The 14,957-nt window shown below is 38.8% G+C and overlaps 2 protein-coding genes across 5 annotated transcripts in view; one reads left to right on the forward strand and one right to left on the reverse strand.

The window, feature by feature from the left end:
• MRPS27 (mitochondrial ribosomal protein S27) overlaps positions 1 to 14,957 on the reverse strand; it is a 130,092-nt gene that overhangs the window by 91,440 nt on the left and 23,695 nt on the right. For both annotated transcript variants that reach the window (XM_049649608.1, XM_049649609.1), the window contains exons 4-5: positions 9,169 to 9,226; positions 5,483 to 5,587 (exon numbers count right to left, since the gene is read on the reverse strand). The gene's annotated coding sequence lies outside the window, so the exon portion shown is untranslated. The remainder of the gene's footprint in view (positions 1 to 5,482; positions 5,588 to 9,168; positions 9,227 to 14,957) is intronic.
• The window catches only part of PTCD2 (pentatricopeptide repeat domain 2), a 115,825-nt gene that overhangs the window by 3,766 nt on the left and 97,102 nt on the right, over positions 1 to 14,957 (forward strand). Inside the window, exons 3-7 of one of the 3 annotated variants that reach the window (XM_049649611.1) lie at positions 871 to 1,000; positions 4,998 to 5,115; positions 8,476 to 8,554; positions 9,213 to 9,304; positions 11,533 to 11,646. In XM_049649611.1, coding sequence (XP_049505568.1) covers positions 871 to 1,000; positions 4,998 to 5,115; positions 8,476 to 8,554; positions 9,213 to 9,304; positions 11,533 to 11,646 — 533 coding nt within the window. Of the gene's footprint in view, positions 1 to 767; positions 1,001 to 4,997; positions 5,116 to 8,475; positions 8,555 to 9,212; positions 9,305 to 11,532; positions 11,647 to 14,957 lie in introns of those variants that run through there. The other 2 variants (XM_049649612.1, XM_049649613.1) reach the window with 2 other exon arrangements.

Genomic DNA, 14,957 nt, shown 5'->3' on the forward strand with positions numbered 1-14,957 from the left:
CAAAACCCGTAGACTTTTCTTGGCAGCTCCTGATACTGAGAACAGCTCTGCCTTCTAGAAAGCAGATGCTTCTTTAGTGCTGGGCTTGCATCTCACCCCACATTCTGCTGAGAATCTGATCCCTTCCTAATGCCAAGAAGCAGTGTTTCCTTTTCGTGTTTGACTGTCTCCACAGTTGATCAGATACAAGACGGGACAGAGATAAGTATAAGCATTTTGAAATGATTCTGTTACCAAGAGTGTTTGCTGCTGTTGAGAGGATGGGGTTTTTTTTTTTACCCTGTGTATATTATGTAGTACTGTGTCATGCTGTCTAATAACTGAGTAGGGAGAGCAAGAGAAATGAAAGGTAGAGTTGAACCAAATGCTAGAGACTTGAAATATTGCTAAATCGTGTAGATCAACCACTGGGGCAAACCCATCTTCAGTACACATTTTCCTTTCAGTTTTCTTGCTAGATACCCTGCCAATTGTTGGTTTAGATGTCTTGGTTGCATTTTTTTTTTTTTTTTCTAATGGGTCACCTGTCAATAGTTTTTTGGACCAAGCCTCTGGGACATAGTTCTTAAAACTTTAGTGTGCAGAAGGATCACCCAGGTAGTCAAAATTGCATATTCCTGTGTTCTTACCCTCAAAGATTGTATGTTAGAAAGTTTTGAGTGGGCCCCCATCCTGTGCTCCTGTAGCACAGATGGTTTGCTTCATAGACCTTCTGTCATACTGCTCTTAAGGACACTAGTCAGTGATGGGAGCCTCTCTCAGTGCCTCTTTGCAGTGTGCCAGAATCCAGCTTCCCCTTCTCCCTGAGGTGAGACTCCTGACAGTCCCAGTCAGCCTGAGTGATGGCCACCACACTATGCTTTCTTCCAGCAACCTACCTGAGAAACATGAAAGAGAAATTGGCCCAGAATAAGCTCATCTTGAAGGACGAGTTGAAAACCTTACTTCATTTGTGTGATACCCGGGATGATGTAGAACTGGCTAAAAATGTCATTTACAGGTGAGGCATTTCTGTACAATTCTGCCAGGTTTGGTTTCTTCTTTCTTTTTCCTGAAGAATCTCATCCATTTAACATGGATTCAGCTGGCAACTATACATTGATGACTTTCACATCTCTTGTCCACATGCCTGCCCCCAGCTCCAGACGTTTATGTTCACTTAGCAATCGCTTCCTGGATTCCTTCTATATGCCAGGTACTAAGGATAGAAAACCAGAATTCATGTCCTAAGAAATCACCAGCCTGATGAAGTCCACTTACATATCCCCTAGGTCTTCACATTCAACTCACACAAATTGCTTCTTTTTACTATTTTCTGTTGTACTGACCCCTCAGGACGGATAACTGGGAGCCTCTTTCCTCTAACCTTACTTGCTCTCCTCCCTGACAGGATGAGAAATCCTACTGCTTCCACTTCCCTGGTTATCTCTCATCTCTGGCCTTCCTCTCTCTGTCCTCGTTACCAGTATCTTAGTTCAGGCCTCGTCATCTCTCACTTAGACCACTTCATAGACTCCTTGCTCATCTGTCTCCTCCAGGCGAATGTCTCTTTCTCTGATCCATTGTCATTTTCCCACGTCAGGGGAATTCCCGTGTAATCATAGTCTGCTGTTAGGAAACCTAGCAAAGGTTTCACTTACTCGGGAATTGTATGAACCGAAATCAACAGGCTTTGTTTCTAAAATTAAATTCATGGCCTTTTTTTTTTTTTTTTTAACCATTCCTGAAAGATAGGTTTCTACACGTGGACCTGCATTTATAATGTAGAGAGAGTAATAGAAGTGTGTTCATATGTAGAATACTGGAAGAGTATGTACCAAAAGTTAATTGTGGTTCTCTGGGAGTTATACATATTTTTTGGTTTAAATATGTAATTTTTTTAGTCTCAAACTTGTCTATAGTGGGCATTATCAATTTTATAATATGAAAAATTAATGTTATCTTTAAAAGGAAAAAACATAAAATTACACACAATCCATTGAAAGTTTGAAAAACACCAAAAAAGTAGAAGAAATACATCACAGATTCTGCTATTTCTGTTGTCTCTTGTTGCACACCAGAACATGATAACTGTTTTTTTTCTGTTATCTATGTTATCTATTATCTATTATTTCTGTGGGTCAGGAATTGAGGCCTGCTAGTTCTGTATTGGTTTCTGCTAAAGTCACTTGCTCCTCTATGGTCAGCTGCTGGCTGGTCTGAGCTGGAAGGTCCAAGAGGCTTTACTTGTATTTCTGATGCCTGAGTCCGCGTGACCCCTCTCTCCTTGGAGTGTCTCGTCATTCATGAGTCTAGCCTGGCTGCACTAGCACCCTGCACAAGTGGAAGCTGCAGGCCTTGTAAAGCTGCCTGGAACTGGCACAGCTTCACTTCTGTCACATTGTCTTGGTCAAGGCAAGTTACCTGGCACACCCACACTCAGCAGGGAGGAGCAACAGTTCCACCTCCGGATGGATCAACCACTGTTGATATTTGATACATTTTGTCACTGATTTTTTTTTTAAACTTTTTTTCACTGTTTATTTTTGAGGGGGGGGCAGGCAGAGCATAAGTGGGGGAGGGGCAGAGAGAAAGGGAGACAGAATCTGAAGTAGGCTCCAGGCTCTGAGCTGTCAGCACAGAGCCTGATGCAGGGCTCGAATCCACAAACCACAAGATCATGACCTGAGTCGAGGCTGGATACTTAGCTGACTGAGCCACCAGACATCCCCATTTTCTCACTAATTTTTTACATGCAAAGATTGTATGGTTTTGATAGGGTTTATTTATACTTTTCTAATAATTACCGTATATATAATGATAGCGTTTTCTACTTAGTATTATAGCATAATTTTTTTGTTAATATACCTTAGGAGTTGTTAATATACCTTAGTCTATTTTAATGACTTTATAATATTCCATTGTATGTCAGGTACCCCTCTTGTTGAATGTCTGATTTTTGATATTTTCATCAGTATGAATAATGCCGTGATGAGCAACTCTATGCATAAAACATACTGTTTCTGTTTTGGAGATGATCAGAGAATATGAACATTTTAAAATTTGTTGATACAAATGCCAGATTATTTTCCGAAAGGGTTATGCTAATTTACATCTGCATGGTATTAGGAATCCTAATACTATCTCAGTTTCACAAAGATGAATCATATTAGACCCTCTGGCTTGTTTTATTGTCAGTTTTTACTACCCAAATCTAAATCATTGCTAATAACTCTGCCCAGTTGCTGTCTCTTCCCTCTACTGGTGGACAGCTGGAAAAGTGGGAAAATGGGCAGGTCCGTGGCCTAACCAATCTGTTCTCTGTCTTGCTGACACAGGCACCCCACTACTGGGGAGGAAGGGTAATGAGCTAGAACATAAGCTCTTTATAGAGTCAAAAGTGAGGAGCAACTTAATCCCCCCCATAGTCTTGACCACATGCCGGTGTGTGGTTTATTAGGGGTATTTTAGATTCTCTGATTTGAACATTTCTTGTCAAGAAGAGGTAATACTTTGTGAATTTCTAGCACTTTTATTAGTGTATATGTTCTCTAAATTGGGAAAACTTTTGTTTTGCATTATTTTATTTTTAATCTGGCATAAATTTTTCATGACACTATTTTTAGAACGTATTGATTTTTAAAGATCTTTTCCATAGCATGCCTTATATTTTATAAGACCTGACACATATGGCAGATTTTCCGTGTGCTAGTAGGCATGTCATCTTAATTAATCGTTACAAAAAGTCTTTGAGTTGAACTTTTATCTCCATTTACAGATGAAGAAACTGAGGCATGGAATGATTAACTTATTTGCTCCTGGTTATACAGTTAGTAACTAAAAGAACTGGGATTTAAACTGTCAGCTTGGAATCAGAATCTAAAAATCCTTAGTCACTGTACTATATTGCCTTTAAAAAACCTAATTTTTTCCCCCCCAGTATTATTGAGGTATGATTGACAACTAAAACTCATGTATATTTAAGGTGTACAACTGATATAATTTAATTCATAACTTGTAATGAAGCACTGAATATATTTTATAATTTCTATAATTTGACTACGAAGTGTATCTTTGAAAGTACATATCATCATTCTATTTGGCATTATGTATGTTTGGGATACACTATCCATGATGTTACTGTGACTGTCCTCCGTGATTTCGGCAGAAGGCTAAAAAGTGTTCTGGTTTTAAAGTCAGAGCTATTCCCCGTGGTATGTGTGATTTATTCACATAATGAGTCTTAGTAAAATCTGGTTTACAAGTACTCTTGCGATACTTATTTTGTCACCAGATTGTCTTCTTGGTGTCTAAAACAGAAAGAGTTGGTTATTGAAAGTAAATTTATGCTAGCAATTTTTAGTTCTGCATCCTAACTGGTGGACTGACTGCTTGTAGAAACCTCAAGGCACGTATAAGATGTCACTGTCTGAAATTAGCTTTTTGCTAAAACTAAACTTCAAAACAGCATTTAATTTGTTTAGCTAGGTGATGGTAGATCACATATGCCTTTTCCCGAGCAGAGGAAAACAGCGATGGGTCTAAATTGTAAAGTACATCTTTAGGTTGTCTGTCATCCTCTATGGAGAAGTCACATTTGAGGAAGACAGAGCATCACTTCACTCCTTTGATTCGTTCCTCTCTAGATGGGGTCCATACAAAGACACAGTGCCATTCTCTCGAGTTTGCTGTGCAAGAGCCCTGTTGTTCCCTGACCTTTGCTAGCACTCATCCTAGCAGTTTGTTGATATATTGAGAAGATAATTACAATGTACATTTTTCCATTCTTTGATTTCATGTGGTTATGTGGGCCTCTCACAAACCCTTTCTATTTAAATGTCTGGCATACTTCACTCCAGAATTCCTCTGTCCTCGTTTCTGCACTTTTCTCCCTCAGGACTGTGAGAGTACCTCGTCCTTTATTGTGTCCCCAGCATCTAGCAGAGTACATGCCACAGTCGGTCTGTCCTTTTCCCTGCATCTCACTATTTGACTTACTGAATCATTTTCATTACCAGGTACCATACAGAGAACAGAAATGTCACTTTGGGAGAGTATAAATTTGGACCACTTTTCATGAGGTTGTGCTACGAGTTGGATCTTGAGGAATCTGCATTGGAACTCATCAAAGACCAGGTTATTGTCTCCTGATTACTGTCCCTGTCAGTGTGATTTCCTTGTGCTGAGCCTTGGGTGTTTTTAGTGATGTTAGGGAAGGCATCTCTCTTACATTATTCCTGGCTTAGATTTTTCAGATCAAGGTTCCTAAGCTGAAGGAATGAGCTCTTACCTGTATTTTAAGGTTTCCTTGGAGTCCATTCTATGAAGAGGCCTTGCTCTTTTCAGACAGAGGTGTAGGACAGGTGTGGAAGAGATGTATGGACAAATTATAAGGGGTCTACCTTCCTTGGTTGTGACCTGGGACTAACCTCTCAGAGAAGCTTTTAGCGGGGGATTGTTTAAGACAGGCAGCCATTTTAAGATTGCCTTTCCTGTTACCCACCTGTGATTCTCCTTTCTTTTTATATTTTTTACTTCTTGCTGATGGCCACCTTGTATAGTGCTTTTCTGGTTTTCAGAATACCTTCACATCTTCTGATTTTCTTTTCTTAAATACAAAAATAATGATAATTATTTCTGTAATTATTTATTGAACATATACTGTGTCCTCAGCACTGTGCTTAAGCACTATACCTGCCTGATTTATTTCGCACAGACCGTGGTGAGGTGGATACTGTCATTCTGTCCATTTTTTTTTTAATTTTTTTTTTTTAACGTTTATTTATTTTTGAGGGAGAGAGAGACAGAGCATGAATGGGGGAGGGGCAGAGAGAGAGAGGGAGACACAGAATCGGAAGCAGGCTCCAGGCTCTGAGCCATCAGCCCAGAGCCCGACACGGGGCTCGAACTCACGGACCGTGAGATTGTGACCTGAGCTGAAGTCGGAGGCTTAACTGACTGAGCCACCCAGGCGCCCCATCATTCTATCCATTTTACTGATGAGGAAACTGGCACTTACACACATGGTAAATTCATACATGGTCAGAAACATTTATTTTGGGGCCAGGGCTGGCCACCTGGGACCCTTTTGTATTTTTAGGAACCCTCTACTAAATTGTGTTTCTGTCTTGTACTCTTCGTATAAAGTGTTCTTTCTTTTTTTTTTTTTTTATATGTTTGTTTATTTTTTGAGAGAGAGAGAGAGAGAAAGAGAACGAGCGGGGGAGGGGCAGAGAGAGAGGGAGACACAGAATCCGAAGCAGGCTCCAGGCTCCGAGCTGTGAGATCATGACCTGAGCCTAAGTCAGATACTTAACTGACTGAGCCACCCAGGCACCCTTAAAGTGTTCTTTCCATGGTAGAGCTGTGAACTCTTGACTTTCCCCTCTTTTAAGGACACGCATTATTTAGAAAGAGGATCATACTGTATTAGTAACCAGAGAAAAGGGGGTTTTACAACAGTGAGGATTAGTTTGAACCTATATTTTTCCTAAAAGAAAAATATACATATTTATATTTTAGTATATAGCTATTAAAAATCTGCAAGAATCTACATGAAATCCCTACTGCTTATCTTTAGGGGGTAGAATTACAGGAAATTCTTACTTTTTACTTTATATGTTTTTGTATTGTTTGACTTCAGTAATCATGTGTTGTAATTAAAGGAAAATGAAGGAAAATGAAAATTTCACTGTAATGACAGCCATGAGTCTAATGATTAAAAAGCAAAAAGAATATGCAACTTCAGTTGTTTTTTTTGTTTTTTTTGTTTTAAACTTAGACCCATGCATGAAATAATCATATACAACCAAGTTGCCTGGAGTAGCAGATTAAACTGAATTTGAGTCCAGTGACATTAAAGCCTAATCCTGTTTCCACTCTTATTGTGTCCCCTACCCTGAACCCTGTAGTGCTGCCCGTATCATAGCCACTGTCTGCATGTATCTATGGAGCCCTTGGACTGTGGCTAGTTGAAATTACAAGGGCTGTAAGGGTAGAATGCATGATGGATTTCACATGCTTGATATAAAAAAGAAGAAGTGCTTAATTTTTTTTGATTACATGTTGAAATTATATTTTGCATTTAGTGGCTTAGATAACATCATTAAAACTGACTTCCTGTATTTCTACTTTTTTAATGAAGCTACTTGAAAATGTAGAACCACATATATGGCTCACACTGTGGACAGGGCTGCTCTGGGCCTTCCCATCATACTCAGAGGAGAACTCAGACCCCTGACCATGACTTAGAGGTCCCTTGTAGTGTGTCATCACCTGCCATCCCCCTTGCTCACTCCACTCTTGGGCTTTCTTATTCTAAGAACTGCCACACCCATGGTCTCAGACTAGAATGGTCTACACCCTCGTCATCAAGGCCCTCCTTTACTCCATTGAGGTCTCCTCAGAAAGTCTTCCCTGATGACCTTCTATCATCTACTCTATCCCTTTTTCCCGCTTCATTGCTCTTCGTAGCCCTTATTGATAACTTGAAATTACATTTTTACTTCTTCACTGGTTTTACTCGTTCATCGTCTCCCATGCCAGAATTTAAGCTCTACTAGATTATAAGCCCCACTAGAGTTAGGGCAGGGTTATGTGTCTTGTTTATTATTTCTTTATTTTCAGCCCCTAGAACAGGGTCTGCATAGTTCTGGGAGGCATTTAATGGCATATTTCAGCCCCTAGAACAGGGTCTGCATAAATAGGGAGGCATTTAATGGCATATTTGAATAGCATGTGTTACATTATCGTGATATTAAAAATGTTGAGGAAAAAATGTTGAGAACCACTCTTCTAGTGAATTATTTCAAAAAGTGAATATTATTCATTTGCCAAAAGAGCATCACAGCTTTGTAAGACTCTTCTTGCTTAGTCCTCATGCATACTTATACCTGCCTTTTCATATTTTTTTGACATTTATTCATTTTTGAGAGAGAGAGAAAAAGACAGAACATGAGCAGGGGAGGGGCAGAGAGAGGGAGACACAGAATCCAAAGCAGGCTTCAGGCTCTGAGCTGTCAGCACAGAGCCCGATGCAGGGCTTGAACCAGTGAGATCATAACCTGAGCCAAAATCTGAACGCTTAACCAATTGAGCCACCCAGGTGCCCCTGGCCTTTTCATATTAATATACTGCCACCCACATTGCAGGACCCCCTTACCAAAGTTAATTGACTTGTTTCTTTTTTTGTAAGCACAGGAGAGCCATGTATAATGAAGATGTCCTTCACTGTATTTCTGAAACCCAGAGAGCTCTTGCCATACTGCTTGCCTCGTTTGTATGCCCAGCCAAAGACATGACAGTCGAAAGAGTGGGCAGCATTTGAATTTTTTTGAAAAATAAATCCTGGTATATCAGAGATTTATTAGAGAATTCAGGGGACCAAATGAATAAAGTATATGCAAAATTAAGTCCTGGATAGAGAAGATAGAATTATAAAAATATATCCTCAATAGTTAAAAACTTTTAACCAAACTGTGTTTGTTTTTTTATTAGCATTTACGAGGTTTCTTCTCAGACACCACGTCGTTCAATATTTTGATGGATATGTTATTTATGAAAGGCAAATATACAAGTGAGTATTAGAATTTGTTGAAAAATTCTGTCTTTGGTAGTATAGCAGTTAGGAAAAACAATGGACCATGCAAAAGTGATCCTTATATTCTTAAATTTTTTTTTTTTAACGTTTATTTATTTTTGAGACAGAGAGAGACAGAGCATGAACAGGGGAGGGTCAAAGAGAGGGAGACACAGAATCTGAAACAGGCTCCAGGCTCTGAGCTGTCAGCACAGAGCCCGACTCGGAGCTTGAACTCACTGACCGCGAGATCATGACTTGAGCCGAAGTCGGCTGCTTAACCGACTGAGCCACCCAGGCGCCCCTATGATCCTTATATTCTTGATGAATGACTGAACTCTGGAGACTTCATTCTTTTAAGTTTGAAAACAACATTATTGCATCTCATGTCATACCTTAAACTAAACACCCTGATTTTACTTATGCTAAAAGTATAAGTAGGTTTAAAATATTAGTTCTTACTGTATCGTTTGATAATTTCTTTGAAATTTAGTTAATTGATAAATGACTTTGACAGATAGCTTTGACTTGCTTCTGGAATATACTTTTCAGTAGATGGTGCTAAACAGATTAGAATGCTGGGAATCAATAGTAGACGACTCTGAACTCACCTGAATGCATTTAACACTGTCCGCCCACTTCTCATTTTTGGTAGGTGCGCTGGAAGTGCTGATAGAGATGAAAAACCAAGATGTGAAATTCAACAAAGAAACCTATGTCCTTGCTTTTGCAATTTGCTACAAACTGGTAAAACTGTCTTCTCTTAACTTTTAGAGCACTGTGGGTAGTGTTTGAGAGAGGATTTTTTTTTTCTACAAAGAATAATTTAGTTTCTCTGAAGTCTTTTTTTCCATCTGGTGCAGATATTTCAATTTTAAACGTGTTCATTTTTAGAAAACTCAAGTTAGCCACGTCAGTTTTATCATGGAGAAAGCAATTTTATCATCTTTCACTCTTCTTTGGCAATTCTGTGGATAGGGAGAACAAGGAACAGTGTGCTGGCTGGGTTCAAGGTCTGCGAAGGATCCCCTTGCTATCAGTCTCATGCTGAACTCGTTGAGACAAGACCTCTCTGTAGTTCTCTCCCATGGAAATCTGACCATCCTTCTTTGGTGAACTCAAGGGCTACTTTAATTTCATCTGAATATTTTCTGTGATTCAGAGTTGGAAGTAATATCCTTTAATTGTGCTCTATTTATATCACCTATGTGACATTTATCACTGCTTGATGTTATTCTAAGTAGATGTATGTTTCATCCTCCCCACTAGAGGATAAGTTTGAGGCATTTTTTGTACCAGCATCTAACAGTGCCTGGTGTACAGTTGATCTTTAATAAGTGTATGTGACACTAAGATAAACTCCTTCAAGACAGAAAACGTGACTTAGAAGTCCATGTCATTACTATATCAAGATTGTTTTTTTACATACAGAAACTATTTCTTCTTCACTAAGTGAATGAATCAGTGAATACATGACAGCTGATATAGTGCAGTGACCAAGGTTGCATGCTTTACTATAGACATTTGTGTTATTTAAACTTTGGAAACTTAACAAAACCTTTTTATGGGGAAAAAGAAGGAACCAGGTAAGGTGGAAGAGCATGGTCCATGAAAACGTTTCCCTAAAAAGGGTAACAATAATTTTCCAAAATAAGAGAGGCAGTAAGTAGGGTGATAGTGGAAAGAAAGAAAAATCTTCTGGGAAATTGAGAAACATATAGTCTCAACTTTAGCATTCACTGGCTTTGAAGTGGTCATGTAATTCATTTGTGAAATGAAAGGGTTGATTTCAAGAGCCCCAAGCTTTTACTATAAAAGGCCAGATAGTAAACGCTTTAGGCTTTAGAGGCCATGTACAGTCTCTACCATATATGGTCTTTGTCACATATTCTATCTTTGTTTTTGTTTTTACAAACCTTAAAAATTTTGAAAACCATTTTTAGCCATAAGCTTGACTTGGCCAAGGTTCTTAGTTTGCTCCTTGCTGGATTATTAGATGATCCTTTACAATCATATCATTTTCTTATTTTATGAAACAGAATGCCAAACACACAACACCTGAGCATCAGTTTATTCAGCTCTGTGTTACTGAGCTTTCTGACCTTTTTAGAGATGCCTTCCTGAGTGTGTGCTAAAGTGGAGAGAATTTAATTCTCCTTAGGAAGGCCGGAGGACTTTTCTCCCCTGTACTGTGTCTGAAAATAACTTGTTTCACTCACTGAAGATGAGAGTAGAAAAATTGAACCAGTCAGCCATTATAGATTCCCAGCCAGTTCTGGAAACTGTCCTCGCTCATCGAATTCAGGTTTTACTTTGGGTTTTGAGTTGTGGATCACGTCATGACAGAAATACATAGATAGAAAGCTAATGCTGTTCTCACAAACCTAATCCACCTACAGCATATACAAAGGAAGACAATTCAGTTTTACTGCTGCTGTCTGCTTGTTTGTGTGTCATTTAGTTCTTGGATTTTTTTCAAGGTTTGTCTTTTCATGGGATTCTATCATGATTTCCATTCATATAAGTGTTCACGTTTTTAAGTATTTGACTTACATGGATATTTTCAGATTGGAAATCCCCTCAGGAAAACTTTTTAGTGTTGCTGGGCTTTACTCTGTTATTTCACAGAGTAACAGACTGAGTTTTTACAGTTTTAACGTTGTGGTACTTGTGTCTAGAAACCAGTCTGCCCAGATACAAAGAGACTTGTACACTCGGTGGTAAAAAGGCCCCAATTCAGAAAATTGACCAAAAGCTTTACAAATGAAGTTAATTTAGATTTGAACTGCTAATATATAGATAAGTTGGTCTTTTTGCAAGTAGCCTGTATATGGGGCTTAATCTGTGAAATGGGTTGAAATAGGCTCTGGGAAATTCTTTTAGAAGGAAATCTGAAATACTGAGCACTATCAATCATTTTGTTAAACTTAAAGGTACATGACATTTATTTACTGAGCAATCCTGTCTCCTGCCAGAATAGCCCTGAATCTTTGAAAATCTGTACTACATTAAGAGAAGAAGCCCTAATCAAAGGAGAAGTCCTCTCCAGGAGAGCATCCTGTTTTGCTGTGGCACTAGCTCTGAATCAGGTAATAAGGCTTCAGGGTGTACATAAGTGAATTGGGAGTGGGAAGACTTGACTACTTGCATTTGTTCTTTTATTTATTTTTTTCCTTCTGACTGTATCCTAAAGAAAAAGTTCCCATAAAGAGACCAGTGCCTTTGGTGCCATGGCAACCTACATCTACACCTGTGCCTCCAAAGGATGTTTTTGTTTACAGTTGAGGACCTAACATGCATTGCTGTTTAGAAGGGGCTGGCCAAGATTTCTGTGGAGACTCAAGTGAGGGAAGCTCTACTCTGAGAGAAATTTGTCAAGTAATTCAAATGAAAATTTTAAATGATTGTTTTACCATGTAACGTTTCAGAACAGTTTAACTTAATGCTCTCCAAAGTGGAATTTACTTGAGGTGAATGAGGAATCCTGGGTCAGTTTGCTGCTTAAGTGGAGTCATCGTATATTTCTTAGTTAGACCCAAATACTCTATTTGGAAGAGGTTTTAGTGATCTTTTAGCCTCTCCATGTCTCCGGACAAATGAAGGCAACTGAGGTCAGAGAGAGGAGAGGTCTTTCTTGCCATCACATAGCAGTGAAGGACAATTAGAGCTGGAACCCTGGAATAATCTCATGGTTCGTGAGTTTGAACCCTGCATCGGGCTCTCTGCTGTCAGCCTGTCAGCACAGAGCCCAGTTCAGATTCTCTGTCCCTCTATCTCTGCCCCTGCCCCGCTTGTACTCTCCCAAAAATAAATAAATATTTTTTTTAAAAATTTAAAAAGTTATGCCATTTGGTGCTTAGATACATAGTTATGCTCTATCATTGACGTATATATCATTGTGAATCTGTCACTGTCGCATTACAAAGTGCCTCTTTTGGTTTTGTTGAGAATGCTTCTTTTTGGGATTTTACCTTGTCTAATGTTAATATCTCTCCCACCCCATCCCAGTTTTTTTTTTTTTTTTTTTTTTAGTTTTTTTTTTTTAGAGACAGAGTGTAAACATGGACAGGCAAAGAGAGAGGGAGACACAGAATCTGAAGCAGGCCCCAGACTCTGAGCTGTCAGCACAGAGTCCTATGTGGGGCTCAAACTCATGAACCATGAGATCATGACATGAGCTGAAGTTGGACGCTTAACCAAGCGTAATTGAGCCACCCAGGTGCCCCCCCCCACCCCTGCAACCCCAGTTTTTGTTTGCCTCTTTGGTTTAATTAGGTTTGCGTTCGCCTCCCACACCTTTTCCTATCCTTTTATTTGCCATCTTTTCTGAATTGTTTTGTGTGTATCTCTTGTACACTGCATAGATTTGAACATTGTCTTACGATATGCTGCTAGTCTTTTAATGTCCTCCATCTAGATAGACGTGGTGTATTTAATCTTAGGTTTCAGTTATGTTTTGTTTTTGTTTTTGTTTTCAACTTTTAAAATTGCTTCTAGCATGTGGTGGTTTTCTTTTTTTTTTTTGGTTTGTATTTTTGCATTAGTGGTTACTTTAAAACCATAAATTGATTTAATCTTCTTAGTATTCTAATGAATTTGACAGTACCTATTAGTTCTCTACTGTGAGTAATGCTGAAATTAGTATATTTCCTCTTTTTTCTCGTTTTCCTCCTCTCCACCACCCAATTTTGGTTGATATGTTACTTTTCATAGTACTCATTTTTCTCTTAAGTAAGCTTATTTGTCAGCTTTAAATGCTATTTTTCTGACCACACATAATAAAGACAAGGCAACTAAGCATACTTTCTCTTATATATGGTCTTTCTCCCGTTGTCTTCATTATCCAACTACATAACACTTTGTGCTTCATTCTGTAACCGTATTCCCCACATTTTAGTCCTGTATGTATTTAAATATGTATTCTTACATATACTTGAACATATTCATATATTTTAAAATATTCATTTACTATTGGTTTTCCAGTCATCCCTTTGTTGATTGAAAGGCAGCTCTTCTTTTTCCTCATGGTGTCTTTATATAGATCATGTGCTGGTTCATTTTTGAGTAGTCATTGATAGACAAGTTTCTTAAACCAGCCATTTACAGAAAATCCAGGTCAGAGAGAAAGCAGAGCCATGTTGTCATGTTCTAGACTAGTAGGAATTTTTTTTTATGTTTGAGTTTTGTCTACAAAAATGCCTAGGCCTTATTTCTCCTTGGCTACTGGGAATAGACGTGAAGGCAGTTTTCAGTGAAGAATCTCATTCTCTGCCCCTGTCGTAGTGACAGACTCTTTCCTGTGAGTATGGCTTATCTATGTAAGTTTTTGGTTAGCCTCACTTTTGCCACAAAAAGGATCCAGAGGAATTCTCCTTAGTAGCCCTAAATTCCATTGCCATTGTTGTAAACAGGAATTCAGATTTTGTACTTCAGATCGTGGCCCTCACCTTTGAGAACTACTTTGTGGGCTCCTAAGATAGGCAGCATTGTTCTCTGCTCACTGCTTTATCTAGAACTCACCCTGTTCTCTGTCTTCCATGTTGTTGGCAGTACTTCCATCTCTTGTGAGCTTTAAGGTTTCTGCTCTTCTAATTATGTCAGGCGTAAAGTTCGCATTTCTACTTCTCAATCTTGATTTCTTTTTCTTTTCTTCAAAACTTGTCCAGTGGGAGAAGAAGAAATGCCAACTGTATGCCCCCATCTTAAAAACTAGAACTCAGAGGCACCTAGGTGGCTCAGTTGGTTAAGTGTCTGACTCTTGATTTCAGCTCAGGTCATGATCTCACAGTTCGTGGGTTTGAACCTCTGTCACTGCAGAGCCCACTTGGGATTCTCTCTCTGCCTCTCCCTTGCTCATGCGCTGTCTCTCTCTCTCTCAAAATAAATAAATAAGCATTTTAAAAAAACGAACTCAGTTTATTAAAATGTTCAGTAATTTTCTAGATTTGGAGTGCATAGGTCACAGGATGAAAGACACCATAAGGAGTATAGTCGATAGCCTTGTAATAGCGTTGTATGGTGACAGATGACAGCTACACTTGTGGAGAGCACAATTTATTGTATAGACTTGTTGAGTCACTATGTTGTACACCTAAAACTAATGTAACACTGTGTGTTGATTATACTTCAATAAAAATAAAGTATTTTGGAAACTATTTTTAAAATTTAGTAATATGCAAATGTAGGAAATATTTTGTAGAAAGTTCATTGTTTTTCCTGCAAACATTTATTTATTTATTTATTTATTTATTTATTTATTTATTTAGAGAGCGTGTGAGCACATGAGTGGGGGAGGGGCAGAGAGAGGAATCCCAAGCAGGCTCTGCACTATCAGCACAGAGCCCATCTCAGGGCTTGGATTCATGAACCATGAGATCATGACCTGAACAAGATTCAGGTG

This window comes from Panthera uncia (assembly GCF_023721935.1).
Source record: "Panthera uncia isolate 11264 chromosome A1 unlocalized genomic scaffold, Puncia_PCG_1.0 HiC_scaffold_17, whole genome shotgun sequence".
In the NCBI taxonomy this organism is placed as follows: domain Eukaryota; kingdom Metazoa; phylum Chordata; class Mammalia; order Carnivora; family Felidae; genus Panthera; species Panthera uncia.